General features: G+C 39.5%; 1 protein-coding gene and 1 pseudogene across 1 annotated transcript in view; both read right to left on the bottom strand.

The window, feature by feature from the left end:
- Positions 1-7,401, bottom strand: part of Zfp804b (zinc finger protein 804B) — a 551,800-nt gene extending 544,399 nt beyond the window's left edge. The window contains 1 exon segment of the mRNA NM_001447388.1: positions 7,187-7,401. Within this exon segment, the coding sequence (NP_001434317.1) occupies positions 7,187-7,294 (108 nt within the window). The 5' untranslated portion in view covers positions 7,295-7,401.
- A 586-nt stretch (positions 7,402-7,987) lies between these two features.
- Ranbp1-ps1 (RAN binding protein 1, pseudogene 1) overlaps positions 7,988-17,902 on the bottom strand; it is a 182,204-nt pseudogene continuing 172,289 nt past the window's right edge.

Genomic DNA, 17,902 nt, shown 5'->3' with positions numbered 1-17,902 from the left:
AAAAGGGAGAATTACTCCAAGAGTAGAAAGGTCAGTGTTACAGGACTCTAACAGGAGACAAGTTCAGGAAATAAATTCCCTTCTACAGCTCCACCAGAACCAAAAAGAACATTCATGCCAGTTAGAGTTACAATGGAGTTGACGTCTTTTCTGTAAACAATATTATTTTTATGAGAGAAAGTTAGCCTAATTAAAGTTGTGTTAGGTTTTTCAAAGGTCTTCCACTTTGTAACATTGGGAGTACATATGCATACTCAAGTATTCAACATGCTTGAATGGTAATAACTGCTAACATTTACTGGACACTCAATGAATGTCAAGTGTTGCTCTCAAAGGACCATAGCAGGAGCATCCACACTTGCTGTGAAGAAGTAGAAACTGAAGCTAATTATTTATATTATTTTATAATGCTATTTAATTGCAAACTATTTAAGATCAGGGTGTTTGAATCCAAAGCCTTTGTTCAGATTCACCTGCAACACTTGTCCTTTGTGTGATAACCATGTTTCAACCACGAAGAGAAATATATCTACAGATGATATACAACAGAGAAGACAAATGTGTCCTCTGTGTGTGTTACAGCTGGATGTTGGGAAAATATAGTTAGTCGTTATGAATGTCTAGAAGGAATGTGTAAGTGAATAGAAGAGACTGATAGCCTTCCTGTCACCACAGAGATACTTAAGATAAAGTGAATTATTCAATGAGTATGGTAGGGAAAGGGGGCACAGATCAGTACTATGTGAGTTCTGAATGGAAATGGGAGGAAATTCTACATTATGATCCAGAAATAAAGGTTATGTGTGAAAGGTGACTACAGGGACCATGCAGTTGAGTGAAGGCCCAGACAAAATAGGGTGTGCTCACTGTTTTCAGGAGCTAGTGTCTCTGGAGTTATAGACATTGTGCCATCAATTACATGACAAAATTCAGATACTGAAAAACAGAGAATCAAGACATGAAAGAATAAAACTCAATGATAAGAAGAATGGAGGAGGATATTGTTTAAAACAAAGCTCGCAACATTTGTTTCAAAATAAAGCATATTCACAGACGTGTGAAATAAAAACTGCCAAGGAGAATTCAGGGTTGTCAAAGTCCCAAACTGGCAGGCTTGCTAAGAATGAAGAAAATTAAAACTCAAAACTGGGTAGCCTGGAGCCCCCAGTGTCAGCCTCACTTAGGGACAGCCTATGTTTTGTTATTTATAGCTTGTTTTGACAATAAATATATCTCCTGAAGGAATTTCATGCATTAAAACAACAAAACATAAATTTTAAAAGAATAAGCACCCCAGGAAATAAAATAAGACTGAGGCTGGAAACAAGTGATAAGCGCAGGTGAATCGTGGGGTTTGAAGACAACTTTTGATCCCTATCATTTTATCTCTGTGCTCCTCGGCCAAAGGAACTTAGAAACAAAAATGAGTTTACTATATAGGCATCTCTCTTCTTTGTGGAAAAATTAAATAAATATTTCCTTTCCAAGTGTTTAGATTTCAGTTGTCATATTTAAAAATAACAAAACTTCAGCTCTACACCTCAGGTGTCCATCGCTGCAAAATTGAAATCAACAGCAAAAACAAATTTTAAAATATCTTCTTCATTTTAAAAAACTTGATTCATATGTTTATATTATTTCTAGATACTGTCTAAATTAAGAGGTAACTCATCTCTTCAGAGTTTCAACTTCTAGTAGACCTTTAAATGAGTGAGAGCGTACATTGGGAATTGCTATGTTCCTATTAGCACCAAGGAGTTTCTTCACATGGACCTATCCACTAAGTTTATGGTTTGCGTGTGTGTGTGTGTGTGTGTGTGTGTGTGAGAGAGAGAGAGAGAGAGAGAGAGAGAGAGAGAGAGAGAGAGAGAGAGAGAGAGAGAGAGAGATTTGCTAAGTATTAGATTTGTTATGAGATTCTCACAAGCCAAGGACATGGAATAAAATTTTAAACCTTCATTCAAATTTTTTTCTTAAGATATATAAGTATATGCCACAGGATTACTATGACATAATCATCTAACTTCACAATTGAAGGAGTGTGTTAGACATTTTGGGCATATCCCCCATTCTCCTTGCTCTTGGGTTGTTTAAAACAACCTTCATTAAAGCTCTGTTCTTATTTTCCCATGGAAAATACATATTTTAGTACAATATATTGTACAACAAGTACTTTAGCTACAATTACTACTAATTTTTTTTATCGTGTCAAGCCAGGAGAGGAAGAGAGGAAGAGAGGAAGAGAGAGTGAGAGCGAGAGTGAGACTACTAATTTTTAAATGGAAAATGTTTAGGTTAGAGGTTATCAATCATTTAATCTACCCGACACATGATCCCAACGTGTTTTATATTTTATTTCCAAAATACAAAAAGCAGAAACTTTGTTTTCGATTGCTAAAAATGAATAAACAAGATAGAAGATAACTACCAAGTAACAACAAAGGTCACAAATTAAAACCCTTGGCTATTGACTTCCTACTTATGGAAATTTTCTAAAGTTCAAGTAACACAGGTTTATTTAAATAAGAGCGGTGACACTTTCCTTCAGATAAATTGTTAGCACAGATTTTGTGTGCATTCTGAAAGAGAAGGCAGGAATGAAAAGACAAGGAAAAGAAAGAAGTTTGCTTAATATGGTATTTGATATTAAAAGAAAATATTAGCTCAACATGTAGACCAGTCTTTATTGAAAATATGGGAAGGCAGTGTATAATCATGAACTCAAGAACAGAAGACCTGTCTCTATCAGAGGGCATATCTTCATAATTATAGTTGAAATATGAAAATACACCAGCTTGGGAGCTTTATGACTATTCTGCACTTACTCTTACCTTGAAAATGCTCATGACTGACTAAGATAGGTATTGATAAAAAGCACTAGGATCTAACTATTCACTTCCTTACTTAGAAAATTCCTTGTTCGGAAACATCAAGGTTTCCATCATTTCTAGAATAACATCTCTTCTTTCTCAATATATATTTGTAATTTTATAAAAGGAAGTTAAAAGATTTGGATGTGTTTTGGATATATATATATATATATATATACTTTTAGTTATATTAGGTGATTTAGACACAGGATAAGATTATGAGACATAAAAATAACTCAAGGACCATGGTGTATGCAATTGACACACGACGAAAGGGTCTCCTCCACAGGTTACTTTAGGTGGTAAAGCAGGCTTTTCAGTTCATCTTGAATTTTAATTGTATTGTACTCAGGAAGGAATCCAGACTTGTAATCCACTCTAATTTTCAGAAGAGTGATGATGAATTAGAAAATAGGTTAAATACGCAGCTATGGTTAGTAACTAGTGGATCGAGTGCAAGAATGATTGCCTTACTATTAATCACATGTAAATTAAGCAATACATGAAGAGAGACGCTGAAATTAACCTAAAGTTGAGATGACACTTCAGAGTACATAAAAATAGCTAAGAATCAATTGAAGAATATGCATATTTTGCTGAGAGGACATTATTTTGTTGAATTCAAATATAGTGATAGAGTTTTAAGATTTTCTTAATGAATCCTACAATTAACTAAACGCGTAACCAACTTGTACATGTTTGGTGGCTAAAACTAACTATAGTATACAGGTAGGTGTACATCTTGAACACAGTCATGCGTATCTAGCACCTACCTAATGCATGCGTATCTAGCACCTACCTAATACTGACTCTTAGAGGCAATATAATCATAGTATTCTAAAGTTGAGAAAATATAGAGGATGAATATCTTAAAATTTAGCAAAGGATTTGTGTTTTAAATAGACTTCTATATTAAACATTAAAAACACTTTCACTCTATCTGTATCTGCAGTGGATTTAGAGAAACATAAGCCATCTCAAATCAATTATTCACGTGCTCATTAGAATGAAAACACAATTTTCTATTTTTTCATGCAGAACAAACAGATGATCATAAGATACTTCTGTGTTACCTTTCAAGATGGAAATGGGATTCCACTCTAGTATTTTTCAGTTTACTAATCTGTGAGAATTTTAATGGAACAAAATACTTCATTGATTTATTTATCAATTACTTCATTTCATATCTATTTTGAGAAATCTTTATGATGATATTTGAGGTTTTATAAATGAAACCTCTTGAAATTATATGTATGTATGTGTGTATGTAAGTATGTGTGCATGGGTATTTTGTGTGTGTGTGTGTGTGTGTGTGTGTGTGTGTGTGTGTGTGGGTATGTGTATCTTTATACCTCTCTTTTGTACTTTGAGATTGTTATCTCCTGTTCCCATTAAACAGACACAGCTTGAATATAAGAAATCTGTACAATTATTTTTAAGTATCTGGAGACTTAACCATATTATATATTAGACAGTGAAATGTCAAATCTATATTTTACAGGTATAACTATAGCAGAAATCAAAAAATAAAATGTATTATGCTAAAAAGTAATTGTCAACGTCATCCTGTCCACAACAGAATGCAAAATATTCTTATGCGGTAATTGTACTTTATTTAATGTTAAGGCATGTCTAACTTTTAACTAGCTCTGCAAGCAACAACTGTGTGGAATGACTAGAGAGCGGTAGGTTAAAAGAGTAAGGTTAAACATTAAGCACTGGGAGACTTTGTGAAAATTTGTTACCAGCTAACATCCCAGTCTACAGTTCTAGGTAAATGGAATCTTGGGAAATTACAATTATAGGTAACATCCGGTTTTATATCATTCTAGAAATTAACTTGAAAATGTATTATAATGGTAGATATCTATTTCAAAACTGTAAATTATCATATTTAATCATTACATGGTTAATGAGTTTAATATTTGTATTGAGGGTATATGAATACTTGAATGTCAACCTGGCTATATCTTGACAACTACTGTTGAACATGAGAATAAATGCATATCTATCTTATTTGACAACCTGTTGATCGAAATGGCAAGCACATCCTTTAGAGTCTAGGAAATAGTGACTTATTTTTCCTTAGAGAGAAAGACATCATGCCATAGGAAGAGAATTTAAACTAAATAAAGACTTATCTTAACAATCCAACAGGGACAAAAGAAGGGATACCTAACAGTTTCCCACACAGCCCACCTCATGTGAAAGACTGGTCAAAGTCTTTCCTGAGAAAGACACAGATTCCTGGTAAAACGTGAATTTAGAAAAAGGTAAACAGAAGAAATGAGTTTGTGTAGTACATATAAAAGGTATTTTGCATGTTTCTAAAATAACTTATACATCATTTCAGTGAGTATCATCCAGTGAGTCAAACTGAAGAGACTTGAAAACAAAGTCCTCAAATTAGCACAGTAATAGAATCAGCCAAGTTAACTATAAAAATAGTATAGCATAGGTGTGCAGCCATACCCCGGACAACCTGCGCAGCCCTGTGGATGAAAGACTGGAGCCTGTCATTCATATTTGCACGCCCAGTCTGTATGAGGCCAGCCAGGCTTTTGGGGACATGAGCAACCAGAGAAAGAGACAGAGAAATAGGCTTGACCAAAGGACAGAAACTATCTTTTTAAACAGTAGAGAATTTAGTTCAACGTCATATTTTAATCTCCTTAAATAGAATTAAAATGTATAAATAAGAGGAGATATTTCTTCCTTCATCCCAAGACTGAGACATATATGCTAGAACACAGTAACCCAACTCAGGAAGGTTAGGGAGACAACCACAGGGATTAGCAATGCACTAAGACTGCCCTTAGGAAAATTGGAACATTCTAGGTTTACAAGACAACATGTGCTTAAGGAAGAACAGGGAGGAGAGGCTTGCCCTGAGGAAAATGCTCCTGACACAGTGAGCTGTTGGATACTGTAATGGTTTGCTGAGGCTGCAGAAACCCCAATCCTTAAAAATCTTTACAGCAGGCAAGATTGAGATCCACCGCTTAGGCTGACTATGAGCTATATTTTTCAGTCAGCTGGAACTGCCAAGTCCCTTTCTAGCCCTGTGAGTTTAATTGTAACTGTTAATGGAAACAGTGCTTTCCCAGTAACATCCCTGGCTCCCTCTCATTTAGTTTGGGGTGTTACGACAACATACATTTTAAAGTACGTGCAAATATGAGCAGAGAGTTCGTCACTGGGAATCTTGGTAATGTATGTGAGTACACGTCCCTCCCGACTCCAGCTTCCTCATGCAAATCGCAGATGCTGTTTAACCAGTGGTATTTATAATAGATAGCAGTTGTAAATAGTTCACACTAATGAAATGTTCAGCTGCAAAGGAGAGCGTGAGGTTGAAAATACTCAGGCAAGTTAAGTTCTTCCTCTCTATGTTATGCAGAATAAAAAAAATGCTCAAAACCAGAATAGAAAAGTTGGTCATTGAGTTTGGATACTTAGTCATTCACTTACTGTGGTCTAAAACTGATTATACATACATACATACATACATACATACATACATACATACACACATACATACACACATACACACACGCATATATATATTCAAACAATGTGCACACGCATGCATACATACATAGTTTGAGCATATATACATGTTTTTCTTTAAACTCATTAGAATCCCAGAAACATTAGTTTATAGCACCTGTGAATTAGTTGATATAGTGGAGCATTTGGCTTTTGGACGACAGAATTTGAACAGTTCACTAAGTAAAATGAAGGCACTCAAATTTCGGGTTAAAGTATTTTTCTGTAATCTAGCATACAACCCAATTTGGATTTCCTCAAAGAACTCATTCATTCACTTTCTTCTAAACTAAAGAATCTAACTGAGTCTTGGGTTCTGGAACGCTTTGAGAAACCACCCCTTTTCATTTTGCCAAGACAAACCCCAATTTTAGGAGTTTAATTTCTTATAACTCAGCTGTAACATTCTTAAACTAATATGAAAGTAAGACTTCACAAAGCACATTGCAGAGTGTCACTCAAACTTTCTACACTACCTAAGCCCGCAAATTCCTACATGGACTCGGCCGGAAGATCCTCCTTCCTCCCTTCAGTTAACTGTGTTCAGTAAACAATTGCATGCATACCACCACAGATCAAATGACTGGAGTGAAAAGAAACACATAAGCACACACCCCTCGCTAGAATAAGTGCGTCTATAGACACCGAGCTTACTCCCTGGGAGTCTAACCTGCTCTATCAGGCAGGACAGTGTCTCCTAATGTCTCTTTTTGTTTGCATTTGGTTTTGAACGTGCGGATGGGTGTGTGCTCCTGTGTGCACATTACCGGAGACGGAGATCCATTCTTGCAGAGGGGCCCTCTGAAGACTCCCTTAATGCCCCGGTAGTGCCCATTGCTGAGATGTCTTGAACTGATGACCAGGTAACAAGCCATGTGGGTCCCGGCTGGAGGTGCAATCTCAACTCCTCACTGAGCGTCCAACAGGCAGGGAGATGCAGGCTGGCTTCTCCGCAGCAACAGTGACTGCCACCTCCTGAGAAGAAGAGCCCAGCAGCAAGCTGGGGACAGAGTGCCCGCGCGCCCCTGCTCCACGACCTGCGCGTGGCTCTCGCTGCCCACAGTGGCTGCTCGGACTGAGGCGGCGGCGGCAGCAGCCCAGAACACTTAGGGGACCTGGCGAACCAGTCCACATGCTGCTCCGACGAGGCGGCGCTCAAAGGCGGGCTGAAGATGTGCTTTTTAAAGGACAACTTCCTGGGTCCACAAGGGAATCGGAGTCCTCCGCCCCCTTTACCCCGCCCCCTGCCGTCGCTCTGGGAGCAGACGGAGTGGGGTGGGGACCTCAGGTACAAGTCGGCATTTTCCAGTCACCGAGCCCACAGGCTGAGCTGCAGTCTGCGGAACCCGGGATGCAGCCGATGCAGCCTGTGCAGGGAGCGTGCCGTTCCTCCGAGTGCCCAAGAGCTGCCCCCTCTGCAGTGTCCGGGAGAGGGCGAGCGCAAGGAGTTGGAGATGTGGTGACTACGGCGCAGCGCGGGGACTGTGAGCGCTCAGCTGGGAGCTGTGGGCTCTGTAGGGTCTGGGTTCACTGAGTGGCAAGGAGAGAAGACAGCTGCCACACTGGCCTCAATGCTCCGCCTTCTGGAACCACCAACACCAATCTCTTGACCCTTCTGCCCGGCTTCTAAGCCAACTTTCTAAGAGGTTTAAGGGGCAGGCACCTAAGATGACTGGGAAGGACTGTGGAAGGATCTGGAAGAAAGCGTTTCCTTTAGTCATTTTCTGCCTGCTCACCTCTAGGGCCCCCTGCATCAAGGCGTCAATGGCTGAAAACAGCTTCCCAGTCGCCTGCAGGGGTGATAGGGTCAGCTGAAACAGAACCAGTTTAGATGCACTGCGGTGGCCAGTTCTTGGCGGAGAAAGGAACTTTCAGGTGGCAAACTTACTCACCGAAGGTGTAGACATCAATGCACAGGTTTATGTGCCTATATATGAACCTTTCTCTGCCAGTTAAGTCGCAGTTGTTTGGGGAGGTAGAGGTCTTCGTTTTCCCAATCGTTAATAAACATGCTCTTGGAGGTCTTTGGTTAAGTGTAAATTAAGCCACCAGGGAATGAACTGGACTGAAAATAAAACATCTGTGCAAAAATAGGCGCTGAAAAAGAGAGAACTTTTCGGAAGCGGGGGCGGGGGGAGGGACAGTAATTGCCTTCTACTGTGCAATTCCTTTGGATCCAACACCAACTTGGAGATCAGGACAGGGAGACATGAGGGGGTCTTTTCTTGCACTCTTTCTCATTCAGTTTTGGGCTCCTTGAAACACCACTGCCTCTGTGGCTCCTGGATCTATCTAGGTTTTCTCCTAGAGGTCTCTCCTCTCTTACATTGAGTAAATGCCCCACTCACACTGACAATTAGGACTCTCTGCAGAAATGTATAAAAATAAAACAGTATTTAAAATTAGGGAAGGAAAGATCTATTTTAAATTTTGTAGCTTCCTAATTTAAACTGAATTTGTTTATACCATCACGTGCCTTACTGTTATTATTATATTAAAAAAACTTAAATGTATGTCTCATCGTTAAACCTTTAGATAAAAGTTAGTCAAGTTAGTTGGAAGTTTTTGAGTATGCACTGAAAGCTTTTTTAAGGGGTGAGGGAACTCTATTTCCTTTTAACCATGTAACTAAAAATGACTGAAACTTACTCCAAGGTTTACACCTTTTAGGAGGATTGGAGTTAGCTTTTAACTATCTTGGCAAAAACCTTTTAAGATCAAAAGTGAACTTAAAACTCTCACCACTTTCACCTTTCTGATGTACTAGCCATAGCACCAGTAGCATTTTAACATTATGGTTCTGTTTAACTTTGAAATGTAAAATCTTTTACGATCCTATACTTGTCATACAACGATGTATTTCTAAATACTGAAATGACAGAAATAGGTTTAAAAAAAAAAGCTTTAGTCCCCTTCCAGGGATTTTAAAAGATGATAGTGTGGCTTAGTGCACTCTTGATAATTAGAAATAGCAAACAGCCTTGGGGACCTAGGTGCAAGCATCAACATGAAATGAATTACTGAAATAAACAAGGTCACCATACATGAATATGTTCCAAGGATACAATTTGTATTCATTAAGCATGTAGACTTCTTAATAATCTGTATATATTTAAGAATAAAACACATTTTCTAAAAGTACTAGTGAGCTATGAAGCATAAAATCTAATATAATACTCCATGTTGTGTTTTCCCCAAACTGCTTGCTCCTTTTTCTGACACTTTTGTCCATTCAGGTATCATCTTCTACACATTTGCTTCTTCCCAAGAAGGGACTAAGTATTTGCTCTTAATGCATTATAACTATTTGGCTAAATTTCTCAAAACTTGTTTTTACAGAAAGGGAGAGTCTGTAATTAAAATTACCAAGTAGAGTAAATCAAAATAAACCGTATATGTCCACACAAAGTCAGTGCTAATCATGAGTCCAGTCCCATTACAATAAACGCTAAGGAAAGCCAATAATATGCACACATTTACCAGGCCCATGTATTTTAAGCAATGTTTGATCTAAGAATTTTCATTCCATGGAAAAGGATGTGAACAGCAAAAACCGGGGACATCAGGCTGCAATCACTTAGAGAATCCCACATATTTACAGATGGTTGTGAGCCACCAAGTGGTTGCTGGAAATTGAACTCGGGACCTCTGGAAGAACAGTCAGTGTTCCTAGCCACTGAGCCACCTTTCCAGGTCACATATTTAGATAAATATGGCAAGCAGTCTTCCCTTCTATCATCATCAACACTGTATGTCATGTATACCCCATATGTCTGTATCCACTGACCTCACCTAAGTCTGAACCAGTCTCACTTCTTTCTTGAGCAAGTATGATTTTCCCTTTCTTAATATTGTCCCTCACTCTAATTTGTATCTATGTAGAATTAGTTGTCAAAAAGTCAGGGATAGTTTCCCAAGTCTGGTCATATTCTAAACCATCCTGATTAAATCATGAAGTTTTTTTTTTTTTTTGTTTGTTTGGTTTGGTTTTGCTTTTTTTTTTTCTTTTTCCTTTAAAAGGTCAAATTACCTTGCTATGGTTTTACAGAAGGAAGAAAAAAAAAAAAGGATCTAGCTACTGAAAGCTTTCCTTTGCACACCCTGCCCCTCCCACTCCTGCCCTGCCCCTTCCACCTCTGCTCCTTTAGGCCTTCTGAGAGCATCTTTCTAATGCCCTCTCATTTTTCCAGCTGTCCACTCTCCCACCTGCCCTTCACAAGAACGCATCTTGCCCTACAGATTCAACTTAAAGTTAATTGATTCAGAGAAAGCTTCCTCCTGGCCTCCTATGCTGAAGAAACTATCTGAAATCTAGAGGCTTTTAAAACAAATATTTTTAAGCAAAGTCATAGGCATTCTCTTTCACCCACGTTTCAGATATACATGGAATTTGAGCAGACATTTTATAGTTCTAATGCGTTCTCCTGAACCTTTAACAAATCATCCTCTACGTCCATTCCGCAAATTTGCTATAACTGTTAAGCCGATGTTGAACGGCATTTCCCAGATCTACAGATTACTTTTGGGTTCATTCTTTGTGTTATCCTCTCTACAGGTTTAGGCATGTATAAATCCACCTCCATATCATACAAAATAGTTTCTAATAAGTCCTCTGTGTGCCACCTACTTAACCCTCCTCCTTGACCCCTGATTTCCCTACTAATAATCCACCTCCCTAATTTCAATGCTTTAATAAATCCTCTGTATCCACCTACTCAGCCTTCCTTCTTGCTCCCTGAACTTCTCACAACTATTCATCTTTTAACTCTCTCTCTCTCTCTCTCTCTCTCTCTCTCTCTCTCTCTCTCTCTCTCCTCATATTAAATTTTCAAGGATGTCGTACAGTTCTAATATATGAATCTTTTAGTGACTTAATGTCTGTCTCACTTATATTTTATTGCTGAGTAATACTCCATTGTGGTTTGGTTTGCATTGCTTCTTCTCCACACCCCTCCCCCCCCCAAAAGAAATCATGATAAAGTCTTAATCTCCTTGATTATGACTTTGTTTGGAAACAGAGTGCTTGCAGGGTAAATGATAAGATGATTGTTCGGATGGGACTTAGGCTGATTGTGTCCTGCGAGGGGAACAGATGGATGCAGAGACATTGGCCCATGGATAGTGAAGGCCATGTGGAGACTGCAGTTAGGACGAAATGCTCCAGTGAATGCCAAAGGTCCCTAGCAAATCAGTGGACACCAGGAAAGAGACACGAGTGGATTCTGCCTTGTGGCTCTCAGATAGAGTCTAAATAACTCCCAGACTCAAGAAAAGTGTGAAAATGAGTGTCTGCCATTGGGCTACCCAGTCAACGATGTGTGGTCATCATGGCAGCCCCTAGGAAATAAATTCCCATCACGTGAACATACACTGACTCTTCGTTTGTTTCTTCAACTACTGAAGGACATAGGGGTGGCTTTCTAACTTTGACCCTTGGGAATAAAGCTGCTATAGGCATTCAATTTTTTTAAACAAAATTTTCTAAATCTTTTGGCTAAAACCTAGGAAAATCCATCACTGGGTATGATGTTTAGCTTTGTAAGAATCTGTCAGGTGATCTTCCAGGGTTACTCTTGACTTGACGTTCAGCAGCAATAGATGCAAGTTTCCTTAGCTCTCTACCTTTGCCAGCTCTCAGCGTCAACATTTTGATGTGTAAGCTTCTAAATGACTCTGTGCAGATCTCACTGTTGCAAATCCCAATTCTCCAATGACGACAAAAATCTTTTTCATACAATTGTTTGGTATGTATTTTTCTTTGCTGGTTTCTCTTTTTATTACCCTTGGTCAGTTTTTAATTAAGTCATTTGATCCTTTACTGTTAAGTTTTGTTGAAGATTTGTCTGTGTCGCATGCTGATTCTTTATTGAATTGTGCTTTTTAAATATTTTGTCTCAGAGATTCTCTGGAACCTCCCCGATCCTAAGGTCCCTGGCACATCCTAGAGATGCCCCCCACCCACCCATCACCAATTTCCATTTCCTCTCCTGGTCCTCTCTCCCTGGCTCTCCCTATACCTGATCCCTACAACATTCCCCTCCCTATCCTATCTCCTACCCAGTACCTTCTCTCTATCCACCCCTCATGCCTATTGTAATTCTCCTTCTGAGTGAGATTCAAGCATCCTCCCCAGGGCACTCCTTATTATTTAGCTTCTTTGCTTCTGTATACTTTACGCTCAGGAGTGCTGTGTCTGTGTCGTGAGGTACAACTCTTTCAAACCTTCTAAGGGAGTCTATGAGGCTGACTCTAGCCGAGATTCCAAGCAGTGGAGGATACAGAGCCTGAAGTGGCTGCCTCTTGTAGACAGGCGGGACTCCCAGAGGAGGGATAAGAAAACCAACCCACACACAGAACTTTCTACCCAAAATGTGTCCGGCCTACAAGCAGTGCAGAGATAAAAATGGAACAGAGACTGAGGGAATGGCCAACCAATGACTGGCCCACCTTGAGACCCATTTCAATGCCTGCCTGGGCATCCTGTACCCTGGCAAGGACCAGTCCCTGACACTATTAATTATATGCTGTTATGCTTGTAGACAGAAGCCTAGCATCACTCTCCTCTAAGAAGCTCCACCCAGAAGCTAACCAAAACAGATGCAGAAACCCACAGACGAATATTAGATGGAGTTCAGCGAGTCTTATGGAAGAGTCGAGGAAAGGATTGAGGAACCTGGAGAGGATATGGGGCTCCACAAGAAGACCAACAGTTAACTTGGACACTTTGGGCTTCCCAGAGACTGAACCATCAACCAAAGAGCCTATGTGAGTTGGACCTAGCCTGCCCCTGTACAGACGTAGCAGATACGTAACGTGCTCTACATGCAACTCCTCAACACCTGGAATAAGGGCTGCGCATGACTCAGTTTCCTGCCTGGGGATCCTGTGCCCTGCCTCGGTGGGAGTGGATGAACATAGTCCTGCGGTGACTCGATGTGCCAGGTGGTTGATACTAAGGGTGTGGGGAGATCCAGGGTGGCTTCTTCCTTATCAGAAGGCAAGGGGAAGGGGTGGGGAAGGGACTATGTCAGGGGGTGAGAGGAAAGGAAGACTGCAATCTGGATGTAAAATGAAAAAATAAATAAATTAATAAGGGGAAAATTAAAAAAATTCCATCCTCTTCCAGACTTGCCTTCTCATTTCTTAGCTGTGCATCTCACAGATGTTTTTAATTTTAATGAGGTCCATAATTTATCCGTTTTTATGGATTGTGCTTTCAGGTTTACATCTACTAAGTTATTCATAAAAACCAAATCACCTAGATTTTCTTCTGTGCCTTTGCCTTTTGAGTTAAGACTTTGATTCATTTTGAGTTAATGTTTATTGGAAGGGTAAGGGCTCTAAGTACAGTTTTGAGCATGTTAATATCCGGTTGCAGAGCACATTTTATTGAAACGACTGTCCTTCCTCTATTAAACTGCTTTTGCTTCTTTATCCAAAGCAGTTGACAATAAACTGTGAGCTATTTCTGGGATTTGCGGTCTGTTCTCTTGATTTTTCTATTTCATCAACAACTTGCTTTATTGCTCAATACAGATAAAAAATTTTAAGCACCTCAAATTAATATTTATTTTTATGTTTCTGACACGTTTATGTAGCAACTATTAATCACAATATGAATAACATTATGAATTCTATTTTTTTATTTTTGTGCATGTTTGTGGTACTAATATCTAAAACCACTTATAAATATCTTTGCAATGAGGATCTCAATTGATATTAAGGTGGCAAATGAAGTTTTATAATTTAATTTGCATGGTAAATTATTCAGTATGATTACATGTGTTCATGTGTATGAACATAATTGAAGTCTTTGCTTGATCAATTTTGTTTTAACATATTAATCGTAAGACACATCTGTCAAATTCTACTAGTATAATTTACATAAATTACCTTTCTTTAGAGTTTTATAGAGAAGACTCATTATTATTGTGTATCTTAACATATATTATTGTTTTATATTTTTATATAAAGAACCTACACCTTTCATTAAAGAAACCACTATATTTAATTTGCATTCTCTTTTTCCTGGAATTCTTTCAGGGATTTTTGTGTCTCCTCTCTATGGGCTTCTACTTGTTTATTTATGTTTTCCTGGAATTCTTTCAGGCATTTTTGCGATTCCTCTCTGTAGGCTTCTACTTGTTCTCTAAGGGAGTTCTTCACGTCTTTCTTGAAGTCCTCCAGCATCATGATCAAAAATGATTTTGAAACTAGATCTTGCTTTTCTGGTGTGTTTGGATATTCCATGTTTGTTTTGATGGGAGAATTGGGCTCCGATGGTGCCATGTAGTCTTGGTTTCTGTTGCTTGGGTTCCTGCGCTTGCCTCTCGCCATCAGATTATCTCTAGTGTTACTTTGTTCTGCTATTTCTGACAGTGGCTAGACTGTCCTATAAGCCTGTGTGTCAGGAGTGCTGTAGACCTGTTTTCCTCTCTTTCAGTCAGTTATGGGGACAGAGTGTTCTGCTTTCGGGCGTGTAGTTTTTCCTCTCTACAGGTCTTCAGCTGTTCCTGTGGGCCTGTGTCTTGAGTTCACCAGGCAGCTTTCTTGCAGCAGAAAATTTGGTCTTACCTGTGGTCCCGAGGCTCAAGTTCGCTCGTGGGGTGCTGCCCATGGGCTCTCTGCAGCGGCAGCAACCAGGAAGACCTGTGCCGCCCCTTCCGGGAGCTTCAGTGCACCAGGGTTCCAGATGGTCTTTGGCTTTTTCCTCTGGCGTCCGAGATGTGTGTGCAGGGAGCAGTCTCTTCTGGTTTCCCAGGCTTGTCTGCCTCTCTGAAGGTTTAGCTCTCCCTCTCACGGGATTTGGGTGCAGAGAACTGTTTATCCGGTCTGTTTCCTTCAGGGTCCGGTGGTGTCTCTGGCAGGTGTCCTGCTGCTCCTGGGCCCTCCCCCACGGGAGCCCAGAGGCCTTATACAGTTTCCTCTTGGGCCAGGGATGTGGGCAGGGGTGGGCAGTGTTGGTGGTCTCTTCCGCTCTGCAGCCTCAGGAGTGCCCACCTGACCAGGCGGTGAGGTCTCTTTGCATTCTCTTTTAATTAAGTTATCAGCCTCTTCTTCTAACCTTTGCTTTATATGTAACCAATTGCAAAAATATTTTAGGTCCCAGTATGGTGGCATGAACCTTTAATACCAGCATCCAGGAAGCAGATGCAGATGGATCTCTGTAAATTCCAAACCAGCCTGCTTTATATAGTGAGTTTCAGGACAGATAGGCTATGTACAGAAATATTGCTTTATAAAACAAAGGAAGGAAGAATGGAAGGAAGGAAAGAAGGGGTAGGGAGGGAGAGAGAGAGAGAGAGAGGAGAAAGGAAGGGAGGAAGAAAAAAACAAAGGAACAAAGAAAGAAAATATGGTATCCAATTACACCACATCTCTGTATCTTTATTAAATGGTTGGTGGAGAATTTGCATTCTTATTATGGTCTTGGAAATAGTACAAACTTCTTGTTCCTTCAATCTAGTGAACCAATAAGACAACTTATTGAACTGGCTAATACAACTCAGACATTTGAGGACACAAGAGCCTTGAAGCTTGTTCTCATATTAGTTCACTTATTATTCTTCTAGGTTCAGTTTCCAGCAACCACGTGGTGGTTCACAACTATAATCCAGTTCCAAGGAATGCAATTTCTTCTTCCTTTCTCCTTTGCAGGCACTACATACATGCTGTGCACATACATGAATGCATGCAGTATGAATGTAAAACACACAAAGTAAAATAAATTCTTAAAAGAATATAAGTACAATAAATATATTTTATCATGAACATTTAAATAACTCATTTCAAAGTCATTCAACAAAGAAAACATTATTTTAAAAAATTTAGAAATATTTGTTTTAAATTATGCATTATTTGACATTGCTTGATGAAATCTTGTACCATCTTCTTCAATCCCCTTTGGAGCATGAACATCTCAGTCCAGCATCTCCACGCTACTCATAGAACGTGCTAGTTAGCTTGTAGCTGTCTTTCTTGTCAGAACAGTTTTTATACCATCACAGCCCTTGTTTACACAACCTTCACTGCTTATAATATTCAGTGCAAACCACATAGTAGGTGCTAAAAATTCAGGCATAACAGACAGAAGCCAGAAATTGCTACATTTAAGTTGAAAAGTTTAAGCCTATGACATAAAAAAAAATCGTGTCAAAATTGCTGATATCTGTAAGAATGAATCCTCTCTGTGAAATTGAGCAAAGCAACTTTATAGTAGTTTTGTTTGTTTCTCTTAAAGCAACACAACATGAAGTAAGCTGTATAATATATGCTGAAACAAACAGTACCAATTTTGTCTGGTATTATCAGCACCTCAGAGTCCACTGGGATTTCTAGAACACATCCTCCACAGACACTCTATAGGCACTGCTACAGCAGCTCCTAGAGCAAAGCATCCCTGTAACCATAAGCAAATGGCTGTTCACCAAAATAGAAAAAAAATATTTCCTAAAAAGTATCTACCACGGCGCTTCTCAGCATCTGTCCTGTTCGACACAGCAACTCTGGCTTTAGAGCTGAGCCTATGGGCCATCCCTGACCTCACCTGGATCCCCTATATTAAAGCACAATGAAAGGAGAGCTGAGTTCTGGTTTCTGATCACTGAAGATTAAGAACATCTAGCTTGTACAGATTCATGAATTCATCCCCATACCTGCATGCTCTGAGTAGAGTTAAGACAGAGAATGCAACACAGAAAGACTGTAACTCTGTCTGCAAAGGAACGATGCTTCAGGAAGCAATGAGGGCTGTTCTGGTGAACACTCTAAGCGAGCATCTGAGTTGCAACAGTGTGTAGTGCTGAAATTTGCTTGTTTGGTTTTGGTTTTTCAAAATGAGATTTCTTTATGTAGCCTTGGCTGTCCTAGAGCTTGCCCTGTAGACCAGGTTGACTGTGAACTCAGAGTTCTACCTGCCGCTGCTTCCTGAGCACTGGGATTAAAGCCAATAACCATGCCTGGAAGTGACCAAAAATAAGGTTAGCATTTAACTAGATGATCTTCTATTCTTGGAGGATTCAGTCTTGGACTTTATCAATGTACTGTTGCCCTTTGATACCGTTCTCCAAGAAATCTTTGCAAATGTGTTTAAGTAGAGGAAAAACAGCACCTGGACCAACTCCATGACCCTAGACAAGGTCCAAACTGAGCAGAAGCAAACCTCAGGAGAGTAGGATGCTTGTTGGATAAGCCTCTGACATTAGATGTCTCCAATCTTGTTCCAAGACTAAGTCTTTTGGACTCCTTTTCTCCAGGACTTTCCCCTGCCCTGTTATTCCTATGCACAGGGACTCAGCACTGTGGTTCACCACTTTGCATTTGCCTAGCATCTGCCCACCCCGTTCACTGACTTAGACCCACAAATGTAGCTGTTTGGATTAAAATAATTACTAAGAAGTATTTATAATAATCAAGAAATGGGAACAACACAAATTCCTTGGTTGCAGAATGGATCAAACTTAGGATCTTTTTTATATTATGGG

This window comes from Rattus norvegicus, chromosome 4, assembly GCF_021556685.1.
Source record: "Rattus norvegicus strain SHRSP/BbbUtx chromosome 4, alternate assembly SHRSP_T2T, whole genome shotgun sequence".
Lineage (NCBI taxonomy): Eukaryota > Metazoa > Chordata > Mammalia > Rodentia > Muridae > Rattus > Rattus norvegicus.
Note: the sequence above shows the minus strand (reverse complement) of the source record. Positions and strands in the feature narration are given on the sequence as shown.